General features: G+C 45.2%; 1 protein-coding gene across 1 annotated transcript in view; it reads left to right on the top strand.

Annotated features, from left to right (window-relative positions):
* Positions 1-26,205, top strand: part of IQCA1 (IQ motif containing with AAA domain 1) — a 117,483-nt gene that overhangs the window by 41,776 nt on the left and 49,502 nt on the right. Inside the window, exons 7-8 of the mRNA XM_036320861.1 lie at positions 13,804-13,888; positions 22,772-22,891. Coding sequence (XP_036176754.1) covers positions 13,804-13,888; positions 22,772-22,891 — 205 coding nt within the window. The remainder of the gene's footprint in view (positions 1-13,803; positions 13,889-22,771; positions 22,892-26,205) is intronic.

Below are 26,205 nucleotides of genomic sequence, written 5' to 3'. Positions count from 1 at the left end.
GACTTGCCATTCTGTGTGTGTGATAAGAACGCTTAACATAAGGTCTATCCTCCCAGCTAATTTGTTCACTTACACGACCCTTTTATTGACTATGGGCTCCATGCTGGATAGCGAGCGGGTGTCCAGGGCTTCCTCATCTGTATGACTGACACTTGAACCCTTGACTAGCACTTCCCCTTTGCCCTCCCCTACTCGCCCCTGTCAACAACCTTCTCCTCTCTGCTCCTATGCGTCTGAGTATTTTAGGTTCTTCATGTAAGTGTATCATACAGTGTTTGTCCTGTGCTTACTTCACTTAATGTCCTCCAGGTTCATCCATGTGGGAGAAAATTGCAAGATTACCTTCTTTTTTAAAAAGCATATTTTTAAAAATTGATTTCAGGGAGCAAGGGAGAGGGAGAAAGGGATAGAAACATCAATGATGAGAGAGAATCATTGACTGGCTGCCTCCTACATGCCCCCCACTGGGGATTGAGCCTGCAACCCAGGCATGTGCCCTGACTGGGAATCGAATTGTGACCTCTTGGTTCATAGGTTGATGCTCAACCACTGAGCCACACCAGCCGGGCAGATAGATTTTTCTCCTTTTTGATGCCCATATATCCGCCAATGGATATTTAGGGTTTTTCTATCTCTTATCTGCTGCAGTGAACATGGGGGTGTGTGTGAAAGAAAGAAAGAACTCACTCTTTTTTGTTTTCTCCCTTCCCCACACACTACTGTCACACTCAAACATCAAGCAATTCCTGTGACACTGCCCTATAAAAGCCAACAAGCTGAGGGCTCAGTCCCACAAAACTGCCCCCCAACTTCAGGTGCCAGACACCAATTCCCGGATGTCACCCATACTACTGATTGATTGGCTATAAATCACGGTTTCTACAAAAACCTACTTGGGTTTGATAATCTGCTAAATGGCTCACAGAACTCAGGGAAACACTTATATTCATTGGTTTACTATAAAAGGATGTGATAAAGGACGAAGATGAACAGCTGGATGGAAGAGATGTGTAGGGCGAGGCCTGTGAAAAGGGGCGGGGCTCCCACGCCCTGTCCTACATCACCACCCTCCCAGCACCTGGACAACAAACTCCACAACACAGAAGTTCTCTAAACCCACACTTTTGGGATTTTATGGGGGTTTCCTCATGTGATCATGATAGATCATTAACTCAATTCCCATCCCCTCTCGCCTCTCTGGAAGGTAGAGGGTGAGGTTGAAATTTCCTAGCTTCTAATCACTGCTCCATCTTCCTGGTGACCAGTCCCCACCAAACTTTGCCTCATTAGAGCAAAAGGCACTCCGGTCACCCGGAAATTCCAGGGAGTTTCGGAGCCCTGTGTCAGGAACCGGGGTCAGAGTTCAAACGTTAGCTCCTTGTGCTCTTATCACTTAGGAAATGACCAGGGTTCCAGGAGCTCTGTGCCAGGAACTGGAGCAGAGACTAATATGTGGTTTTTCTGTTATTTCACAGTCTGCATTCAACTCTTCAAGACCTGATTTTCTTTCCTGTAGGTAGATACCCAGAAGTGGGGCTGCTGGATCGTATAATAGTTCTATGATTAATTTTTTGAGGGGCCTCCATACTGTTTTCCATAGTGGCTGCACCAACTCACATTCCCACCATTAGTACCCATGGTCTCTTCTCCATCCCCTCACGAACACGGGTCTTCCGTCTCTCCGATGGTGGCCATCCTAGCAGCGTGAGGTGACATCTCACTGTGGCTTTGATTTGCATTTCCCTGATGATCAGTGAGGCTGAATACCTTTCCTTGTACCTGTTGTCCAATTGTATGTCTTCTTTGGAGAAATGTCTGTTCAGGTTACTTTGCCCATTTTTTAAAAACGTGTTATTATTTTGTTTCTGTTTTTGCTATCAAGTTGTGGGAGTTCCTTATATATTTTGGATGCTAACCCTCTATTGGATAGATAGCTTGCCAATGCTTTCTCCCCCTCTGTAGATTGCCTTTTTATTTTGCTGTTTCCTTCCTACTGAGAAGCTTTTGTGTTTGGTGAAGCCCCACTGGTCCATGTTTGCTTTTGTCGCCTGTGTTTTTGGAGTAGAGTTTGAGTTTCTTATGAGCTTCCAGGAGACACTGATGACCCTGGTCCAGGGACAATTTGCATATTACCCTTTTATTACATAGGATTGTTTATTTTCTTAAAGTAGCACATGAGACGTGAGTTTGAAACATACATATCTGGAGAGACGGAAGATGGCGGCGGTATAGGCAGACGCGTCCCAGGTCGTGTCCCGGAGCAAATGGAATGAGCAGCTGAAACTAGTAACATCCACCCCGAATTGGCGAAATTGCTCAGCTGGTGAGACGGTTTGCAGCCGGGAAGAGCAGAACTCCCCTGGAAAGGTAAAAAAAACAGGGATTTGGGCAGGAAAGTTTGCCAGACCTCTGAGCCCAGAGAGTCAGAGGGAGACCGCGTGGCAGACAGCCGCGTCCCTTGGGACAGGCACAGCCCCTGACGGGGGAAAGGAGAACCGCGGGATTCCTGGCGCCGCCGGGGGAATTGCGAGCTGGGTTCTGTGATCACGGAGGACTGAGCCTAAAGGGGGCAGCCTGAAGAGCTGACCAGACCATGCAGTCCGGGTAAGAGAAGAAGCTTACAGAAACCAAGCCTTCCCCGTTTCCGCGGCCGGCATTTGTTTGTTTTCACTGAATCCTGTTCATGGGACATTTCGGATACAGACACTCACCTGTGCTGAAGAGAGGAAGAGGGTGCGGAGGAGTGGAATCTGGGGAGAGACTGAGGAGAGAAGGGGGGCCGGGAGAGGTGGCAACGAATTGAGTGCTGAGACACCCCTGGGCCCAGGATGCGGGCAGCCATTCTCTCCGGAGAGTGAGACTCCTCCCCCCAGCCCCCAGGCAAGGAGCACAGCCACACCCAGATTCCACCCTGTAGGAGATCAAGGATTAAAATAACCTGATCAGTCCCTGGGAGTTAACAGGGTCTGGCCTATAGAGGGATTTTCAATCCCAGCAACAACACAGCACTGGTAACTATTACGCAGCCAGCTCTGGGCAGTGAACTTCCACTGGACAGAGAGGCCCTATAGCCTCAGAGGCCAACCCCAGAGCACCGCCATCCAGAGGCTGACCCACAAACTGACTCTTTGCTAAACACAAAATAAGGCAGTCTGGGAAACAAATGCGGCTTGCTTTAAAATAAGGACTGTGGTTTACAACACAGAGGAACAGTGTATCGCAGGGAAACTCAACACTCTCCTGAATACCTGGCAGGTCTAAGGCGAGCCACACTGAAGAATAGAAGAACCAAAGGACCTTCACTACTGCAATATTTTTTTTTTTCTTTTTCATTTTTCACCTTTTAACTATGAAACATACATATCTGAACATGTTGTTAGTGTGCCCTTTTCCTCCTCTTTTCTAAGCTTCCTAGATTCTTGAGTTAGAGAGGGGAATGATGCCTCCCTTAAACTGGGAAGGTTGGTGGGTGAGCAATGCCTGGGGTTATGAACTGAGTCTGTGCAGAGAGACGGATGGCAGCCTATTTAGTGGGAAAACCTTTCCATTCCTTCCTAAAGGGGTACTCTTGCCTGGGTGTTAATTTTTCTCTACACATAGGTATTTAAGACAGAGAGGTGAAATTAAAGCGGCTATTTTCTCAACCCAAATCACAATAGGGAACTGTAATATACTGTCTGTTCTAATAAGATAAAAGTGGGCGGGGGTTGGGCAGGGCGGTTCCTGTAGGATTCGAGCAGGCACAAAGATAACACCTTCAGATCAAGAAGGGGGCTTCTGTCTGAGTGGTAACTGCTTGTGATGCCCGCTAATAAGTAGACACATCGCGGGATAAATCAGATTGTGTAATGGGCCACTAAGAAACTGCCATGCTCCACACACTCCTTCTTCCTCCTCTCCTTTGAGGGATGGAGGACCGTGGTAACTAAGTCCATGTGCAGCCAATTGCCTTTATTGAGTGTCAGTGAATTTATAGGCAGCGAGTGACACTTCTGGGGGCTTCTGTGCAGTGGCACAAGCTGCTCTCTTCAGAACGCAGGAGGAATTTATGAGCCTGCTGACATGAACAGAGGTGACGGGATGGCTTGGGGGGTACCGGCCGGAAACCCCTCCATCCATATATTTTTCATACTTGATGAAACACAGATAAATCTCTGTCCTGCGTGTCTGAAACGGTAGGACCCGCTGAAGCTCAGTGTCGGGCCTCGGGGGGGAAATGTATCACGTTAGTGGTCCTGTTTCTAAATCACCGCCAACTCTGGAGCCGGTCATTCTCACATTTGTGCAAAAATGTTTGACAATATGCATAAATTTTTAATAGGCCCCCACTTTACCAAATGTTCTCCACCTCGGACCTGCTCACTGAGAGTTACAGGGCACGGGTGTTTTTCTCCTCAGGCTGCCTCAGTAAAAGAACAGACAGGCAGATGGCTGTGTTGAAGGCATTTTTATAAGAAAGTAACATGAATCACTGAGTGGATTCTGTGAGAAATTAACATCGCCCTTCCCCCACCAGCCTTTGTCACATGCAAATCCTAGAGTTTCCAGAGCTGAAAGGAGCTTTGGAAATTGGCTAATAGGCACACAACACTTATTGTTCAATAACTGAATGAATCAACCTTGTTGCACTGCACCACGTGGCGGAGAGGGAAGCCGGCCAGGTTCCCACTGCAGTGGAGCCGTTGGCTCAAATCACGTCGCTAATTAGTGGCAGGAGCCCCAGGTTTCTTCATTTCCAGGAAAATACTATTTTCATTACACGTCTAGCCTCCCTAGTGCTTCTGTCTCACATATAAGGCCTTATTTTAGGGCTTTATTGCTGGAACCCAGCGGTATATGCTTTCCATGGCCATGAGCTTGGCCGTGCCCTGGAGTCCCGGGGAAAGTGCTGGGCGGTGTAGCCGAGCCTGCAGATTCTTGAGCTGCTCAGAGCGTGGCTCTGCTTGGACACGGCTCTCGGACTTGCTCAGGTCTTGCCTCCTCATCTGCTTCCCTTCTCTGACCCCGTGGTAATCTCACTGAGGCCCACGGCCTTCAGTTCCATCATACTGTTGACTCCCCAAGGCAAATCTCCCATCCAGATTGCTCACTTAAATTCTAGATGTGGAGACCCAGCTGTCCAGATGTGTGGCAGCACAGCTTCCACGTGTCCAGAACTATGCTGGCATCTCACCCCTCCAATGGCTCCACATATGGCCTTTCCCACCCCAGTGCATGTGAACCTACCCACCCACCCAATCTCAGCCCAACACCCAGTCCATCAAAAAATAGCATTAGCTCCACCTTTAAAATATGCCCAAGCCCACCCATTTTGCAGACCCCTGTCTTCACTGACAGCTGGGTCAGGTTCAGCCTCACCCACCACCCTGGCCTGGACCCCAGTAGCCTCCTAACTCATCGCCTTGCTCCAACCCTGTTCTCAAAATCTGTTTCGATGTGATGGCCGGATATTCACCATCTGTTGCTGAGTAACACTATGACCATCAAGTTAGTGGCTTCACACAACCCCCACTGATGACGGCACAGTTCCCGTGGGCAGAAGCATGGGCACCGCTGAGCTGGGTCCTCTGCTCAGGGCCCCACCGGCTGCACCAGGTGCTGCCTGTGGTCGGGGGCTCCTCTGCTTCCACACTCGCGCAGCTCATAGCAGCATTCGGATTGGGGCCTCAGCTCCCTGCTGGCTGTTGGCCAGAGGGCACCCCAGCCCCTTCCCAGGTGGGCTGTCACTATGGCAGCTGGCTTCATTAAAGCCAGCAGGAGAGTCAGGGAGCAGGTGGAAGTTGCCACCGTATAGGATACACTCAGGGAAGGGGCAGCCCTTTGTCCTGCTGTGTTCCCCTCACTCCAGCACGGCGAGTCCCGGCTCACTGTCCTGTGGCCACGGACAGCTGGACTCCCAGATGCTCCAGTCAGCTCAGGGACACCTGCCAGCTCAGGGCAGGAACTGGGACCCTGCTCCAGATGCCCCATCCACGGGAATCCCAGTTCTGGGGAGACCGGCCTCCATGGCTCTGCTCCCAGGACTGTCCCTCTCGGGAAGCTGGGAGAAGCGAGGCTGGAGGCTGCTTGCTCTCTGGCTCCGTCGTCATGTACTCCATCAGACGGTGCTTGGAGACTGCCAGTGGAACAAAATCAGACCTCAAGTAACTGTTCCCAGAAACATAAATAGCTCAATGGTAGGAAAATGCAATATTTTATACATCAATAAAAGCAATATGACCTTTTTGGTTCATGCAGAAAAACCGTTTGATAAAATACCCTCTTCTTATTTAAAAAACTTAAAAACAGAAAGACAAGGGTTGATTCTTAGCATAATAAACTACAACAGTACCCACCACCTAGTAGACATTCAATAAATATATTTTAAATGAGTAAATGAATGAATGAATGAAACATTTATTTTTTTAAACAAAAGAGAGCTACATACTTAATGAGGAAATACTAGATTCCTTCCCATGAAAGAAAAGAACAATATGAATGGGCTTTGCCCCTGATAACAGTTAGTGCCATAATATAAATTATTGTTAAAATATTGACATTTTAGCAAATAAGAGGAATAAATATTTTTAAGTGTTCAAAAATGTTTTTTAAATCAATGATAGGATTACTATGAAAGAGAAACACATGAACCCGTACAAAGCCCATAAATGTTAATAGGAAGGAGAGACGAACCTCTTCAATAGCTGGCAGGCCCTGCCGAGTTTCCGGTTAAAGGGGAAGATGACACGTCTGCTCTGGGTAATTTATAGAGAGAACACAGTTTCAATTAAAATCCCAACAGGATTAGTTATTGAACTTGAAAACATACTTATTAAAGTCATTGGGATTAAAAGAAAAACAATAAGGAAGGACAAATGGCACTGTATTTTCAAGTATATTATAAAGAAAAATGAGGCAGATGCATGATACTAATGTACAGGCACACACATACATCAGCGGAACAAAGCAGAGGGCCCAGGACCTGACAACAGAGATGGAAACCGACAGCGCATGATAAATTAAGGAAAACAGTAATAAGGGTGGAAAAAATATGGTTGCAGTAAGTAGGTTGCTTAATTGTTAAAGCCCACGGGTAGTCGAAAGCAGAATGGAGAGTATAACCCCCCTGGAGGAAGGTCAGAATTTTCCAACTGTAGAAAAAAAAAATTTTTCTAAGAAAGATACAAGAAGACATAAAAGGAACTGGGTGCACAGACATTCAAGGTTCCAGAGCCGTCGGCCTGGAGAGGGGGACAACCCCAGCACCTAGGAGACTGGTTCTCCACCAGGGAGGTGCCTGGGGCTCCTGGGGCTCCGTCTTCTACAATATTGCAGAAGCCATCTGGACTTGAGAGAGAGCAGCGCCATTTCGTTTTGAAAAATGTTAAGCAGAGTCTAAAATTTTCTAGATTATAAAGTCCATCTTCAGTGTTCATATTCAAATGTTTCTAAATACTTCTTAGGGAATAGATATATAATGAGTAACTTCAACTCTATCTTTGGAAATTATACTTTTTAATGCAAATTAAATATTGTTCCCAAAGGCTGAATTCTTGCTTCAAAAAGATGTGATCCCCTGAGATGTGCTGGCACTGGCCTGTGGGTGACTCAATGCAGACTGAGCTCAGGATACTGATACTTCCACAGACTTGCCAGGCTCCACACCCAGTCCTCAAACCTGGTGTTCTTGGGTGGCTTTCATGGTCTTGCTTCTCCTTTCCTGTCTCGTTCTGTAGAAACCAGAGCCTTCATACGCACCCTCCGGTTATCGCCCTGCAGCCACGTGGCAGGGCCCAGGTTCTACACCACCGGTCCCAGCGGCAGGTTCTGGCGCCCAGTGAAGAGCCTGCATTGGCCTCACCTGTTGGGGGACATGAAGGCAGATAAAAGCCGGGTGGGGGCATGATGTGCCAGCACAGGCTGCACACTGCCTTTGTAAATCACCAAGATGATGAAAGTTCAGAGATAATCAAATGGTTTTGGAATTAAGATTCAAAGAATAATGGAGGGAAAGCCATGATTTAAATCGTGTATAGGCACAGAGGCAGAAGCACAGTTAACAATAATTCTGCAGAGGATTTTGTGTCGACAGTTCAGTAGGCAAGATCCTTGTGTTTCTGAAAGCACTTTTCAAGCTGCAAAGGGACACAGCAGCAACCATCTAAAACCAGCTGACCATCAAAAATAAATAAATAAATGAATAAATAAATAAAATAAAATAAAATAAAACCAGCTGACCGTCCCCCTCTGCTGCACCCGAGTGTGCCCGCCACAGCAAGACCTTGGGCTGAGGGATAAGAGGAACCTACTCTATTTGTCAAAAACTTGTTTTATATAAGACTAGGGGCCCAGTGCACAGAGATTCGTGCACCTGAGGGGTGTGGGGGTCCCTCAGCCCGACCTGCACCCTCTCCAATCTGGGAGCCCTCAGGGGAGCCCTCTCCCATCCAGGAGTTTCTGTCTGTCTTTACAATCATATGAGCGAATTGTCTGAGACCCCAATTCAGTTTAGTTTGTTGCTCACAGAATAATAGAGGCATTTTTTTTTCTTTGCATCATTGGTGGAGATTTCCTGGAAATTTTTCGATATCTTCCCTTTAATTTTTCCTAGACACTCTGATTTTACTTATGTCTCTCACCTTTGCTTTCCCTCCATCCCCCACCGCAACAGTAACTTGCTCCAGACTCACTTTGCTCCAGTGTCTAGGTGTTCTGTCTGCCACCAGAACTGTGATTCCCAGCATTCCTGGTGCTCCCGTGCTCTGGGCTTCTGCTTAAGGTCCTGGGGCTGCCACCAGAACTACTATTCCCAGAATTCCTGGTGTTCCCTGCGCTCTTGATTTTCCCTTTCTGCTCTGTCTCCACCCCACAGCCTCCCACTCTGCCAAGTCCTCCAAGCCACCAGCTCTCCCTCTCTGCTCTCCGCCCGGGGGCTTTGGGGGCGTGGCTCCCTCAGTCACTGAGCCAAGTCCTCCAAGCCACCAGCTCTCCCTCTCTACTCTCCACCCAGCAGCTTGGGGGAGTGACCGAGGGAGCCACATCCCCCCAAGCTGCCGGCTCTCCCGCTCTGCTCTCCGCCAGCGCCTGTGTATGTAAATTAACCTGCCATCTTTGTTGGGTTAATTTGCACACTCACTCCTGATTGGCTGGTGAGCGTAGCAGAGGGATGGTCAATTTGCATGTTTCTCTTTTATTATATAGGATAGTCAGGGAAGACTTCGTGGATGCGATGACATTTGAGCAAGTGAAGGACACACTGGGTGTAGTATTTTACCTCTAAGAGTGAACTTCTCTCTGAGGAGGGAGTGCCCAGGGGTCCAGGTAGATGGAGGAGCAGCGGGAGCCAGGTGAGCAGAGAGGAGTGGGGGGAGGGGGGAGTTGAGCCAGGCACAGGGGAATACCACGTGGAGGCCATGGTCCCACATAATTGGAAGTCCTCAGTTACTTTCCTGAAAGTCCCCAGATGGACTGTCACCGGCAGGGATGCTGTCAGCCCCCAGCAGTCAGTGTCAGAAATACTGTGAGAGCCAAAATAATGTTTCCATTTGCTCATGTCTGAGAGTACGCGTCTCTCCCCAGAGGTCTCACACCTTCTCAGTGCACTGTGCCCCAGGCACTGAAACACTCGTCAGCTGCAGCTTCCTTCCGGTGAGCAGTGAGGGATCAATTGTGTCTTAGTCCTGAGCACCCAGACTGTGAGGGGGAAGGCAGTGCCCCTGTCTTAACCAGAGCCCCCTCTCAGCCAGACCACACACTGAAAATGTGGGGTGACACCCAACAGCCAAGAAAATACAAAAACTGTTTTCTCTTCACATCCTCCAAGTGACCAAGTCACAGGGACAGAGTCCCAGCCAGGGCGAAGTCAGGGTGCCCTCAGCATGTCACTACGCAGGGCGCCACTGCTGTAGGGGAGGTCCCCTTGCCACGGAGGGACAGACTGGAGTGGTATGAGCACAAGAAATCCTGTGTGTGAGAGTGTGTGTGTGTCCGTGTGCCTGAGCACAAGGTGAAGAGCTATCAGTTTACACTGTTATTTTCTGGATATGAATTTTAAAATTTATCTTTTAAATGTGTGCCCTGCAGCAGTTTTTACATTCTTTCAAGATAAGACTAATTCAATTTCAGATTATTAATTGTTTAAACTATTATAACTAAGAAGAAACAGGTATCTTCACTTATCTATTAAAGTAAATATATTTAATATTACTTTTGAAAAAAGTAATGTATGTTATTAAGTCTTACTGTGACTTAATATGCGTCTTTGTGACTATTGGTGTGGGACAAAGTTGAGAATTCTGTAAAACTGGAACATGTAAATTCTTTTAGTTTTTAGTTTATATAAATGGTTACATCTACTATAAGTCCTCAAAACCATTCGAGCTTTAAATGTGGAAATAAAATTATACAGTGGAGTTGCTTGTAAAGGTGGCATCAACAGAATCAGGGGACTGGGTATGAAGAAGAGAGTGCTCTAGTTTGTAGGCTCCGTGAAATCAGAGTTTTTAACCAGGAACCGGCTGGGCCAAGTGATTTACAGATCGAGACAAAGCATGGTCAGGCAAGTTAAGGATGTTTGAGCTATGAATCTTGTGGACAAGTAGCGTCTGAGGTCAAGCATGTGCATCAGCCAAATATTGCGCCATGTGATGTGGAATGTGAGCTGCGTGAGGGCAAGGTCAGCATCTTTTAATGTTCAATCACTGTCTCCCCCATTGCATCTAGAATCAAGTTGGTACTAACCAGGTATTTTTTGATTGACTACACAAATAAATGCATTAATGAAAAATGGGTGGGTGGGTGAATGGGTGGAGGATGGATGGATGGGTGGATGGATGGATGCTGGGTGAGTGTGTGAAGACACCCAAGTAGCTGTGATGATGGTAGCTCAATAGACAGAATGTCACACACACTGTGTGATCACCCACCATCCTCAGTATTAGTACATTTGTCCGGAGACTGCCCCCACACACACACACACACTGCATTGTGTTTAGACACTGAGTAACTGAGTCACATTCCCACAAAATGAGCCCAACAGTAAAGATTCAAGAGATCTGAGCCGTTTCATACAATGACATAACTGTCTTAAAATGTTTGACTAGCAATTATGTGGAAGAGAAAGAATCAAATTCTGTGTGTCCCCAGAAGGTCAAACAAGAAGCCAGGAGTCAGGTTGCAGTTGGCTCAGTGTCAGAAAGGACTTCATAACAGCGGAGGGCTGGAAATGGAGGGGCTGCCTGTGGGAGAGGGAGCCGACCGCCATGGGGGCATCTGAGCAGTGGCTCGGGGAGACGTTCTAGAACAGCGGTTCTCAAAGTGTGTGACCTCTGAGGTCTCCAAGATCTTCTCAGGATCTAAAAGTCAAACTCGTTCCATATGACTTATTTGCAATGGTTCCTGACATTCCCACCAAACCACACTGGTGGGGGGAGCAGCAGGGAGCAGGCAGAGACCCCCATTTGTGGTCACCACGGTCCTCCTCGTTACCCACCGGCCTTGGAAACAGTTTCGTTTAACAACCCCGGCGGGTGCAGTAAGGGATAACTCAGTTATTAAGACTTTACCCTTGAATACACAGCTTTTTAATATTCTGTGAGACAGAACCAGGAGCGCCCAGAAATGCCTTCCACTGCACACCAAGTGTGACCACCGTCACAAGCTGAGAGCTAGCCACTTTTTACGGGACGTCCCTGCTATTTAAAAAACAACTGATGAACTCTGGTGATTCAGAGTTGGGTTTGGGGGAGAGATTTTCCTCAAACATGAGCCAAATGAGCCTAACAGAAAACAACCCAGGGTATCTGTGGCCAACAGTAAAATTTGAGCTTTCTAGAGAAAGTTGAAAATTTCAAAACCCTGTAGGACCTCCATGGGTTTGAGAGCTTCCCATTACTTAGCCTTTTTGTTAGAAGGTTGATAATGAATGTGATTTTGATGAGAGGAGATGTATCGGCATTGGGAAGATCTGCATAATGCAGTGAACCCAGTGACCAATACCTGGTGTTACAAAACCGTGCGTGGGCAAAAGACATATCCAGCACTCAAGATGGGCGGATGGATTTTCACGTGATGGAGAAGGCAAGTCACTGATGTGGTTTCAGATTCCACATCACAGCCGGCCTTTAGGAAGCCACCACTTGTTGAGTCATATAGAATCAAAAGTGGAGTATTCTGTTACCTAAAAGGCTATTAATATTGTCCTCTCTCGCTCTGGCCAGTGTGCTCAGTGGTTAGAGTGTCGCCCCAGGCACTAAACAGTCTTGGGTTCAATTCCCAGTCGAGGGAACGTACCTGGGTTGCAGGTTCATTCCCCGGCCCCTGTGAGGGCGCATGCAGGAGGCAGCCAATCAATATGTCTCTCTCATATCAATATTTTATCTCTCTCCCTCCCGCCCACTCTATCTAAAAATCAATGGGAAAACAATCCTCAGGTGAGGATTAACACAAAAAAATTGCTCTTTCTTTTCCAATTATGCATATACATGAGGCCAGGTTTTCTTACTAAGCTTCAACCAAAACAACATATGGCAACAGATTCAACATAGGAGCAGATAGGAGCATCCAGCTATTCCATTAAGCCAAACCTTAAGGTGACTTCAAAGACGCAAATCAGTCACATTCTTCTTACTAAACTTTTTCATTGGGGAAATATGTTATTTTTTAAAAATGACATTTATGTTAACATATAACAGGTTTATTATTGTAATTTTTAAATTAATTAAAAATACATATTTTAGAAATGTCTCAGTTTTACTATAAAATTCGGTAAATATCAATAGCAATAACACATTTTCAGAAAGCTCTTTAGGATACTGAAAAGTTGTTTGAGTGTAAAGGGGCCCTGGCTAGTATCTCTCAGTGGCTAGAGCATCAGCCTGTGCACTAAAGGGGTGCAGGTTCGATTCCCAGTCAAGGGCATGTACCCGGGTTGTGGGTTTGCTCCCACCTCTGGTCCAGGCACATGCAGGAGGCAACCAATCGATGAGTCTCATATTGATTTTTTTCTCTCTCTTTACCCCTCTCCCTCCCTCCCACTCTCTCTGAAAAGCAATGGAAAAAAATACCCTCTGATGAGGATTAACAACAAAAAAAGAATGGGAATGTAAAGGGTTCCTAGGGCCAAAAGTCTGAGAACCACTGCAATAGAGTCGTTTTAAACATGGTTGTCTCCTCGGACCCTTGGGTTCTATACTGATGGAAGTAATTGGGCCATCTTCTCTTTCTATATGCTGAGTAAACATAACATTTGTGTCAGAGTATTAACTACACATTCCTTCTGAAATTCCTCAACATTAAATTACAAAGCCTGCTTTTCAAAATGTAGGAAATTATATGGTTACAGCAAAAGTAAATTACTACTTGGCACCCATAAAATATAGACCCTTAGACTTACTAAAGCCTAAAGCATGCGTGTGTATTTCATGCACTATTACTACATTTGTAACTGTAACACCTCCACCCTTCTGTTTAGTTTCAAACTCCTGTGTTTATCCTAAACTTTAAACAGGAAGAAATGATTTGTGCTTCTGTCTTGATTCTTAACTCAAGCACAGAGTAGCTCAATAATTTAAAGGGAAAAAAGAGAAAACGAAGCATCCAGTCTGCCTGAGAGAGAGAGTAACAACTCCTGCAGGAGGGAAGCCGCTCCTGCGGTCCCAGACCCTCCTGCTCCTGCGAGACCTCGGGTCTGGCCCCGGATGGTCAGGTTGGCCCCATCTGAATAAATAGCACTTACTTAAATGAGCATCAGCAGAGCCAGCTAAGGGGGAAAATAACAGAGGACTGCGATCCTTTCTATTAAATTTGCCTTTTCTTCCTCCTCAGGAACTTAACTGGCACCTTCCCCGAATACCCTAAAGCAGAAGAAGGAGGTTCCGCTATCATTTTTTCAAACAAGACCCCACAACAGGTACAAATATTCTGAAAAATAAAATGTAAATGTACCGTGATTTTATTTCCTTAAAGTTTGGAGTTGCTGGTTTGTCGTTATTAGGTCTTGGTTATTTTTATTTATTTATTTTTACTATGTTTTTTTAAATTTATTTCAGAGAGGAAGGGAAAGGGAGGGAGAGATAGAAACATCAATGATGAGAGAGAATCATGGATCAACTGCCTCCTGCATGCCCCGTACTGGGGATTGAGCCTGAAACCTGGGAATGTGCCATGACTGGGAATCGAACCATGACCTCCTGGTTCATGGGTTGATAGTCATCCACTGAACCACATCAGCCGGGCAGATCTTGGTTATTTTTCAACTTTGTTGCACGTCAATTGTCACAATAAGACTTAATAACGTACATTTTTCATGGCACTTTTTGCAAAAGTAATTTTAAATATATTTAATAGATAAGTGAAGATATTTAGTTCATACCCAGTCTCCTGATTCTTTTGATGCCCCCTTTACAAGCAACTCCACTGCAAAGATGGAACATGTAAATGACTAGGTCTGCCATGAGGTCACCAATGCACGTACTTTGCAATTTACCTCAGAATGAACTTACCTTCCTCCCTCTTGCCTTTGAACGAGATGCAACAACACATGGCGCTCAAATTAGTAAGTTCTGAGCGGCTTGATTTCAGGAGCCCTTTCTGTGCATGTCCCTGCTCACCTCAGTCTCGTCTCCTGCCCCATCATCACCACAGTCACTACCACACCCCCTCACCTTCCTCCTCACCCTCAGGCTGCTGCGCCTGAAATGCCCTTGTCCATGTCAGGCCCCCCCTCCCTCCACGGCGCCTGTCCACCCACCTTCCTTCTCAGGTCCTTCTCACCCATCCAGACTCCACTGTTTGCCACATCGATGTTCTTCCAGAGAAGTGCTATTTGGTCATCTCCCTGGCATCTGACTAAACTGACGTGGAAAGTTAGTCTTAGAAATGTCTTAATAAACTAGAGATAGGGAAATGTCCTTACTCTCAGAGCATCATAGAAACCAAGAGAAGATTTGCATGATTCTCATCAGTGAAGCTTTAGAGGCATTGCCCTCAAAAGGAAAACTCAGGGAAAGAAATGGTTTCTGTAAGAAGTATTAATTAATATTTTTCTGTAAGTTCTTACTACCTAATGCAGTAAGATAAAAAAAAAAGAGTTATAACTATTTTAGAGTGATAATTTTATCATTATTTTTACATTATCTGATCATCTTCCTAGAAAACACAATAAACTTAAAAATTGTATTAACATATTATACACAATGATATTTATAAAAATTATACTGAAGAAATTGAAAGAAGACTTGAAGCTATAGACTGGTAAATTATTTCCCTGGAAAGACTCAATAAAGTACAAGTACACATTATCCTTTGACTGTTCTATACAGTCAATGCAATGCCAATGAAATCAAAACAATTTTATTGACAAAATTATTCTCCAGTTTACATGGAAGAATAAATACGTGAAAATGTGTGAAAATGGCTATAACCACAGGGAACTTGCCCCACTTGATATAAATCAAATTATAAAGATAAAGTAATTAAAATATCACAGTAATGGGAAAAGAATAGACTGATAACATGTGACGATAAATATCTCTCATATATAGAGTTCTTAGAAAGTAATGAGAAAAATCTGACCACCTCAGTAGAAAAGACGGCAAAGAATACAAACAGAAATTTAATAGCAGAAATTTTACAAGCCACTAACAAAGAAATTTAAAAATGAAAATGGTTCTGTATCTTTTTCACATATGGGATTGGTAAAAATTTGAAATCATGATAATAACTGGAGTTTCTAAGCATGTGAGGGGAAAAAAACACTCCCATACATTGCTACTGGATACATAAGTGAGCATAACATTTTTTATGGGAAATGGACTAAGTAAATATCAAAAATTTTAATCTATATATCCTTTGATCCATAAATATTATTGAAGAAATTGATACTAAGGAAATAATAAGACACGCTTCCATGGATCAACAAATTATTTCCATAAAGGGACAAAAGTAGTAAATATTTGAGTCTATGGAACCTACATTCTCTACTACAACTACTCAACTTTGCCATGATAGTATGAAAGCAAAAACGGACAGTATGTGAATGAATGGACATGTCTGTGCTCCAATAAAACTTTATTTATAAACATGTGCATCAGGCCAGATTTGGCCCAGTCACTGTGATTCACTGATCCCTGCCACAGACATTGAAAAAGCTGTTCATGTTTGCCTTGTTTATAGTATTGACCAAGCAGGAAATGGGCTACTGGTTTTCAGTAGGGACTGTACAGCTGTGGAGGGCTCTGGTCACCTTGTCTGTCCCCTGTGCACCCCTGCAGGAGCTCTCAGAGTCAAGCACACAGGTCTCCCCCACTTCCCTGTCAAAGCCAACTCAGCTTCCAGAGCCTTCCCTCCACCCCCAGAGGACTCCCGTCTTTCTCCTCTGAACTCCGTGGACACTTATTACCCACCCCCTTGTTTGGCAGGTCACCAAGCCCTACCTGAGTGACTGTGGTTTGGACTGGTGTTATTTCACTCGTTATGTTTAGGTCTTGTCCCTCCAGCTAAATCATCAGGCACAGGTCCTGTCTTGAAAGCCCATGGCAAGCAGCCAAACACGTTGCATGTTAGTTTAGAAAGGTAACAATTATAGGATTAAGAATGTCAGTGGAATGTCTAAATTGTACCGGGGAAACATCTAAAAGTAGAGTTAACATCTAGTCAAACTAAAAACAAGAGAGAACTGAGGATGCCTGGTTAATAATTAAAATAACACAAAGGGACCACAGAGCAGACGATTGAGGCGTCGGGCTGGTGTGGAGAAGTCACAGCCCCCCATATGCTAGGTCTGCAGCCTGTGGCCAGCTGGTCCCCCTGCATCTCGGTTTTCTCATCTGCACAAGGACACCCAAGCCGTGTCTACCTCCTGGGTCTGATGCACTGATTAGAGGGGATGATACTTGTACTGAAAACAGAACTGGGCACGCAGAAAGCTTTCGGGAAGCTTTAGCAGTTGTTACAAATGTTAGTTGTAGTAGGATGAAGAGGTAGACCAAGCCTAATCATTCTAATGATGCATGTAGTCAAGTTTATATTTGTAAAAAATAAAAACAGCACAAATACTTTTTAATGAAAAGAGCATAATCACATTGATACTAAGCCCCCAAAAGATTGAGTACAAATCGAACCACAGATCAGTCTTCCTTATGAGTATTAGTGCAAAAATTTCAACTGAAATATCAGCAAACTAAAACCCAGCAGCACCTTAAATAAGCAACACACCGCAATCATGCAAGCACGGTTATTCCAGAATGTAAGAATGGTTCAATCTCAGGATGTATGTGAATACACTGTGTCATATAAAGAGAGCCAAACATGGAAACCATAAGCTCATCACAGTGGATGCTGACAGGTCATTTGGCAAATTCAACATCCATTCCTGATATTAAAAAATAAAACAAAACAATGAGAATATACGGATACTTCTTTATCATGACAAAATATTTCCATCTTAGTTAAAAAGCCAATGTCATGCTTAGTGAAATTCACTAGAAACATTTCCACTAATGTCAGGAAAAATACAAGGGTGACCTTTGTCATCATTCTCCTATCTGATCTATGGATTACTGACAGACAAAAAAAAAAAAAAAAAAAAAAAACAAAAAAAAAAAAACATAGAGATGTAGAGATTGGAATAAAAGAGGCAAAATGATCACCCTTTGAACATGTGTTCTATACTTACAAAAGCAAAGAGAATGAACTGAAAAACTACTTTAACATATATGAGAAATCAGATGAGGGAGTTACAAAATTAATGTACAGAAAGCAGTAGCTTTTGTGGGTACTGCTAGATAGGAAATATGATAAAAGGGCCCATTTACAATAGCAACAACACAAACATAAAATACCCAGGAGTAAACTTAAATATGTGTTTATGTGAGGAATAGTTTAAAATATTCTGAGGGATGCAAACAAAAAGATGGGAAAACATACAGTGTCCTTAGGTAGAAATACTCAACATCATAAATACTTCAGCTCTCCCCAGCATCATCTATAAATGTCATTGACCCAATAAAAATATCAGGAGCATTATGTTGGAGCATGGGTGGGAGGGGGTACAGGGAGTGTGACCAACCCAATTCTAAACTTCAGGTAGAAAGTAAATAACCAAGAACAACTAGTAAAATTCAGAAAATAAAGTGTAATGAGGAGTAATGAGCCCTGCTGTGTATGAAAACATGTCATTAGAGGACCATTGGTATAAGCAGATGACTAGAAAGACACATCAGAGGAAAAGAATGGAAACTCAAGAAATATACCCAAGTACATATTTAAAGATAGTTATATAATAAATGTGGCACCTCACCTTTCTTGTATAAGGGAAAAAAAGACCATCCTTTATAATAAAAGACTAATATGCAAATTGTCCCCTCGACCAGAAGTTTGACCAGGGGGTGGGGCCAGCTGGCCCACCTCCTGAGTCCCCTCCCCCCAGCTGGCCCAGCCCAATCAGTCCCAATCCAGGGCGGGCCAGCCAGACCCCAGCTGTGCATGAATTCATACACCGGACCTCTAGTTTAATATATGGTATTAGAAGAACCAGGTTGTCATCTAAAATAAGAAGAATATTAAATCATCTCTTTATCCCAGAATGGTTTCGAATGGATCAAAGATTTAAATGTCACACAAAACAAAAACACAAAAGGACTTGAAGAAGCCAAGGAAGAAATATGTCATAACCTCATGGTGAGAAAGACCTTTCTACTGCTGTTGAACAATCCCAGGGTCATAGAAGAAAAAATGATAAATTCAACTACACACAAAAAATAGTTTTAACCTGCATGGCAGAACCAACCCCAAGTCAAGTCAAATGGCAGAGGACTCACTAGGAGGATTATTTGTAGTAAGTATCATAGAGAGAGATGATTTTTCTAATATATAAAGAACTCCCATGGCTCTATAAGAACATGAATAATCCAACATAAAAAACAGCCAAGAGATATGAACAGACAGTTCTCAGAACAGAAAACTAAATGGATTTGAAACATAATAAAAGGTGTTCAGCATATGAAAAGATAATCACCCTCACACATATAAGAGAAATGCAAATTAAAGCTACACTGCAGACAAAATTGATCAATTGAACCTCATCAAAATTCAAAACTTTTGCATTTCAAAAGACATTAAGAAAATGCAAAGACAAGAGCAGACTGGGAGAAGATATTTGAAAACAATCACCTGATAAAGGACTTGTAACCAGAATATACAAAGAACCCTTACACCTGTCAATGATGAGAAGATAAATAAGGCAATGGAAAACTTGGCAAAAGACTTGAATAGACAGTTCACAGCTAATAAACACATGAAAAGATGCTCAACATCACTAGTCATTAGGAAAACAAAATTCAAACCACAAAGAGATACCATTTTCTACCCACCAGGATGGCCGTTATCAAAAAGATTCTTGCCTCCTGGAATAATTGCCACTGTCAGCAAATGTTGAGGATGTGGAGAAAAGGAAGCCCTCATACAGTGCTGGAGGGGATGTAAAATGTGGCAGCCACTTTGGAAAACCAGTTTGTCACTTTCTTAATAGTTAAGCATAAATTTACAAATGACCCAGAAGTTCCTCACTTAGGACTCTATCCAAAAGAAATGAAAATATATGTCTACACACACACACAAAATTATACATGAACTAGAGGCCCGGTGCATAAATTCGGGCATGGGTGGGGTCCCTTGGCCTGGCTGGCGATCGAGGCCTATTGGGGGGCCAGCCGGCCGGGGGGAGGGGCCGCGGAAGATTGGCCAGCTGCCCCCCACCCCTGATCGGAGCCAATGGGGGGGCCGGCCAGCAGGGGGGAGAGGTCATGGGAAGTTGGCCAGCCTCGGAAAGTTGGCTGTGGGAGCTCACTGACCATGAGGGGGCAGCTCTTGCATTGAGTGTCTGCCACCTGGTGGTCAGTGCGCGTCATAGGACTGGTCGACCTGATGTTCGGTCGTAATGGTCGCTTAGGCTTTTATATGCTAGTATATAAATATTCATAGCAGCATTACTCACAAAAGCCAAAAATTGAAACAACTTAAATGTCCATCACCTGGTGAATGGAGAGGTGAAATGTGGTCAATCCATGCAATAGAGTATTAGCCATAAATAAAGGAACAAACATCTGGTACACACTGCAACATGGGTGACCTCCAAGACATGCTAAGTGAAGGAAGCCAGACCCTAAAGACTACATGTTCTATGATTTCATTTATAGGATATGTCCAGAAACATTAAATCTGTAGAGGCAGAAAGTAGACTAATGCTGGCCCGGGACGGAGGAGAGGGGAGAGAAAAGGGATTAACAATGAATAGACACCAGGGAATCTTATTGGGATCTTGGAAATGTTCTAAACTTGATTTATGGAGATGGTTTCACAGCAAATATATGCTTATAGTACATGTACGTGTGTGTACATATGTGTGCATTTTGGAGGATTTTGCTATAGTTGAAGAGCATGAGCAAAATAAATTCAGTGTTGGTTTAAAAGATGGACCACCACAATCACATACCATTTTTCATGGACATGATTGGCAGACGATGTTAGTTGCTTTCTGTACATGGGTGTGTGCACACACACACGTTTTCATGTATCTATCTACCATGGCTCCGGAAGCATATCTAAGGTATGAGTTGGCTTTCTAAAGTGGATCTTGTTGGCTGGCTCACAGCACGGGAGGAAATGTTTCGCTACATACTCTTTTGTTATTTTTGAATTCTGAGCCACGTAAATGTATTATCTATTCAAAAACTAAATAAACAAACAACACAATTGATAAGGCTTTAGAAGATATGCTGGATTGTATGCTCCACAAATAACGATTTCATCCTTTTTGCAACTGCGCACATTTTTATGTATTTTTAAAAGTCTTTGCATTTCTGAAAGTTTCTAAACTTCCAAGAACCAAAAACTGTCCATGCCCCACAGTGCTTCAGAATACAACACTCATGGGCAGTCATGATTTGGTTCTACGAGTTGAGGTGAACTCGATCCCCAAGGAAAACATTGCTATTTTGACAAGAGACTTTTAATCCTGTCCAAAGACACCCTTTTTATTACCAAAAAATACACACAACACATACGTCACCTCTCACTTCCCCAATGCCCTTCTCAGGGCCTCACCCCACCGCAGTCTCCTAGAATGCAAGCTCACATGACTATAGTTTTGTTTAGGGTTTTTTTAAAGTCCAGATGGTGCCAGAATGGCTGCTCTGTTCATGATAAAGCTGCTTTTCATACTTTAAAAGGTGTGAATTAAGCTCGCAAGAGCAACATAAGTAATAAACATCAAAAATATAATAGAGTGGCAGTGTAGCTCAGTGGTTGAGTGTCCACCTATGAACAAGGGGATCAGGGTTCGATTCCCGGTCAGGGCACATGCCTGGGTTGTGGGCTCGATCTCCAGAGGGGGCGTGCAGGAGGCAGCAATCAGTGATTCTCTCTCATCATTGATGTTTCCATCTCTCTCCCCCGCTCCCTCTCCCTTTCTCTCTGAAATCAATAAAAATATTTTTTAAATACATATATATTGCTAGAGAATAAACTGAGCATTTGGGTAAATACTAATAAGACATAATCAGGTGGCCTTGCTCCCAGGAGGATGGGTTAGCACAGCACGTTAGAGGGGAGGTGTCAGCCTTTGAAACCTATTCCTTTCCATTTCTTTACGCTTAGACTACACATGCATGTATCCTGAAGCTGCAGAGCGTTATTCTTACTTATCTATACGCATGTCATACTATAGGATGAGTTTGCACATATCCTTTCTCATCTCACCACCTCATCCTGGTGAGCACCGGTTTAATCCCAGCTCAGCCACTCACTAGCTGTGTGTCCTTGACCAGGTTACTGAACTCTGTGCCTTAGTTCCTTCATCAGTAAAATGGGTGATAACAGCGCCACCCAGGGCTGAGACGAGGAGTAAAGGAGTTAGTCAGTGGAGCTCGCAGAATGGGGCCTGGCATATCGCCAGTGCTGTGGACCTACGTGTTAACTTAATTTTAGAGCTGAGAAAACTGAGTCTCAGATCAGGTATGTAGCTCATCTCAGTCCCATGGCCAGTGATGAGCAGAGCCTGAGGGTCAGACAGGATGTGTGTCCTACGTATCATCCTCACCCTCCCAGCTCCCAGAGTCCGTAGCTCTCCGTCCCAGCGAGTGAGAGCTCCTCAGCCATCCGTTATATTGAACTGAATTGTATGGCATGTTAGAAGCCTTTACTGATTCTTCGAAGACGCTGGTCCTGTGTGAACCAGGTACTACTTAACAAATATTTTAATTGTAGAGGAGTAAACGGGTTTGGTCACTGCAGGAAATACAAAGTAAACCACAGCTGGAAGAAACCAACTCTGAGAAGAGACGCGTGATCGTTTACAGGAATGTGATGCTGTTGCAAGAGCAGCTGTCACCATCGGAGCCCCCGCAGGAAACAAGGCGTCCCCAACTGGGATTGGGCGAAGAGGTGTGGCCAGGCCTGGCACTGAGGCCGTGGCTCGTGGCTCGGGTGTGGAGGAAGCCTCGATCCCCTCGTGTCATGGAGCCGCTGGGAGTTGAGCAGCTCTGCCTTGGAGAGGAGCTGGGCTCAGAACGCCCGACCTCTCTCCATCTGCCCTCAGAGGCCCGACTGCTGCCTCCCACTGATGAACCCGCCCAGAGGCAGGCGAGAGCCCTGTGATGTCCCAGGAGGAGCCAGCCTCCCGGCCCAGAGCGGGCAGAGACCCGAGACTGACCAGCAAACACTTCCATCCAGACAAGAAAAAGTCCTCCTCGTGATAGGTCCATTAAAATGCTATCATTGTTTTCTTTTTTACCAGGTTATTCAAGATATTATTGCAAACCAAGAAGAGGAGGAAAAAAGAAGGAAGGAGAAGAAAAGAGAAAAAAAGCCAGTCAAAAAAGTCAAGGAAAAGAAGGTAGCAAAAGAAAAAAGTAAGGTAAGGAATTTGGAATTTTAGAAAGTTGAGTTTTTTGCTCTTTTGCTTTGACTCCATGGGATCATCTCAGGTCTGCTGAGATGGCAGTCAGTCCTTTCCGAGGAAATCACGCTGTCAGCCAGCAGTTTTCCCCCTTTGTTTATGCTGATCGACAGTGGGTTGCCATCCTTTCGATGCTGAGGGGGGCCCCCTGGGCGTCCCCTTCCGGACCCAGGCACTCTGTCCCCAACTGCCCAGAATGTTCTGACCTCCGGGTCTAAGGGAGCTGATCCACCTGAGGTTACCATCCCCCACCCCCAGGGCAGCTGCATCCAAGGACAGTCACGTTAGAGTACCAAGGCCCAGCCCCTCACCTCACTGGGGCCACTCCGAAGGGCTCTCCCAGCTCCTGGCTCTCTGTGGGGTCAGCGGAGGGCTCCTTGTAATTGTGTAACCATCAGCTTCTCCCTGGGCCCCGAGCCGCTGCTCCCTCCCCGCATCTCCTGTGGGTGCTGCTCCCAGTAAACCCTCTGAGTATCTCCAGGGAACCCAACTCGTGAGACCACCTATTGCCCTGCTAATCTGCCTGCACCCCAAAAGTTATAAACTGTTCCCTCATCTCCCCCCAAAAAAGACAGCTCACACAAGAACACTGATTTAATAATCCTCCTCTGGCTTGGTAAGAGCGGTTTAAGCAGCCCACAAGAGTAAGAACAATTGGAAGAGTTTCAGTGTTATTCTGAGCATCTCTTCTCTCGGCATGCTTGAGGGTGCCTGCCATTTGCAGATTGAAAATTCACTGTGAGTGAAGCTCGCTTCATAAAAATCTGAAAGTACTACCAGCTATGCAATCTGGTCTGTGTTGAGTGATGGTATTTTATTAACTAGCTATTCGAGAGTCACCTAAGGCCTGGCCAGTGTGGCTCAGTGATTGAGCATCAACCCATGCACCAAGAGGTTGCCGGCACGATTCCCGGTCGGGGTGCATGCCTGGGATGCGGGCTCAATCCCAAGAATGGGGCTTGCATGAGGCAGCTGTTCGATGATGTTCCTCTCTCATCAATGTTTCCATCTCTTTCTCCCTCTCCCTTCCTCTCTCTCTCAAATCAATAAAAACTTTTTTTAAAGAGCCACTTAACGATGAACAGTTTGGAACAAAAAGCAAAGTTTGAGTGCATCAGTATTTATGATGTAGTTGCAAATGAGAGACGACACCCTGCAGAATCATTTAGAAATGAATTTAGTCCTGAAAAGTACAGGTCTCCAAAGTGACAGTGTGATTATTAAAAGAATAAATGGTCATCACTAATAAAAATTGCTATATTTAAGTTATGCGGGTATGCTTCTTAGAGATCAGACTATCTTTCCAATTGACTTTTTTTAAATATATATTTTATTGATTTTGTACATAGAGGAAGGGAGAGGGATAGAGAGTTAGAAATAGCAATCAGTTGCCTTCTGCACACTCCCTACTGGGTATGTGCCTGCAATCAAGGTACATGCCCTTGACCGGAATGCCAAGTCTGGGCAGCTCCTGAGACCCTTGAGTCTGAAGGCAAATGCTCTATCCACTGAGCCAAACCGGTTAGGGCCCCGTTGACTTTTAAAAGTATTCTAGAATCAACCCCGAAGTGTCTGGAAGCATTCCTGAGACCAGCCAGCGAAACCCGTGTGTGAGTTGGTATTTTGACCTGTAGAAAAATGACATCTGTTACTCATTCTGGTGGGAGGGTAAGGCCTGGAGAGAGGAACTGGTTCTGTTGAACGTGCACAGACACTGACTCACGCGGCCTGTGTCGCGGGGCAGAGCTGTGACTATGCTCTGGTATCTCATAACTTAGTGGCTTGTCAGTCACATGTGTATAATCAGGAAACTAGGAAAGACCTCATAGTTTTAAAAAGCTGATAGGATTATCTGAATATTTGCACTAACCTCTATAAACAGAAAATACTCTTCAAAATGTCACACAGGGAGAAGATTGAAAGCTTCGTATGTTCCTGAGATGTTACAAATGAGCAAAGGTAGCAGGGGGGCTATTGAGAGGGCCCTGGAGGACAAGTACTGGAGGCAGGATGAGGGGTTCCAGGTGGGTTCCAGGCAGTCTCCGAGCCAGAGAACCAGAGGACAGCTTCAGAGAGGGATGTGCGGCGGGTGGGGCCGCCAGGGTGCAGCGGGTGATGGGCTGGGGGGGCTGGCGGAGCCTTGTGCCTCCGGAGAGGAGTCAGCTCCGGGCAGTGACTTGAGCAGCTCGGAGTTCAGCGAGTTATAGTCTAAGATCTGTGCTGCACGGCCAGGTTGTGGGATGGACTGTAAGGGAGGAAATGACCAAGGCAGGGAGGCCAGTCAGGTACAGGATGGAGAGGCGGGGAGACTGGAGACGGTGTCAGGGCAAGGCACGGCCACTCAAGGACAAGTGTGGCCTGGGTTCTGAGCCATTCAGGAGTTTGCTCGTGGGGGAATGCCCAGTGTTGCTCAGTGGTTAGAACATTGGCCCACACATTTAAGGGCAGTGAGTTCCATTCTTGGTCAAGCTTACATATCTGGGTTGTAAGTTACATCCCCTTCCCAGGTCGGGGATGTAACTTACAAATTTCAAAATGAGCAAAATACTGAAGGTTTAAAACAGGAACCAAAGAAAGGGATAGGCCCAATAAACTTCAAGGGCTGTCGACCAAAGGAAGAATGTCGTCCAGAGGAAAACAAGCACTTTCATCATGCTTTCTCCTGCAGTGAAAAGGTGTCTCCGTGATCGCCTGGTACGTGGGTACCGCGTGGAGCGCTACGCCCCAACATCTGGGAGTATCTGCACTCCCATCATTCTCTGCGGCCAGGATCAGATTCCCCAATTGGCCTCCATGTTGCGTTCCCCTCAAGAACTTAATATTTATTACAGAAACAAAGTCATACAAATAGACCTATCCATCTCACTTTTACCTACGTGCCTTAAACACCTATTCTGGGACCAGATGCAGTGCGGAGTTGAGGCACGGTACAGAACATCAGCGACATGGAACCCTGCTCCAAGCGATCACTCAAGACATGTGAATAGCCAGTAATCCGTACAGAGAAACAGACGCCAGGATGCCAGAGCATCCTGCTGAGCAAGGGGAAAGTCACTTCTGCTGGGGGAATCCAGGACGGCTTCACAGAGGAGGGGACATTTGCCTCAGATCTAACAGGAATTTTCCACTCCTGCTCTCCCTCCTCCTCCTATCCCTCCCCTCCTTCTTCCTCTCCTCCTCCTCCTCCTCCTCCTCCTCCTCCTCCTCTTCCTCCTCCTCCTCATAAAGGCAATATTCTCACCTATAGGGGCTCCCAGAGGCTAACTAGGACA

This window comes from Myotis myotis, unplaced genomic scaffold (assembly GCF_014108235.1).
Source record: "Myotis myotis isolate mMyoMyo1 unplaced genomic scaffold, mMyoMyo1.p scaffold_m19_p_8, whole genome shotgun sequence".
Taxonomy (NCBI): domain Eukaryota; kingdom Metazoa; phylum Chordata; class Mammalia; order Chiroptera; family Vespertilionidae; genus Myotis; species Myotis myotis.
The sequence above is the reverse complement of the archived record's forward strand: the minus strand, read 5'-3'. Positions and strand labels throughout refer to the sequence as shown.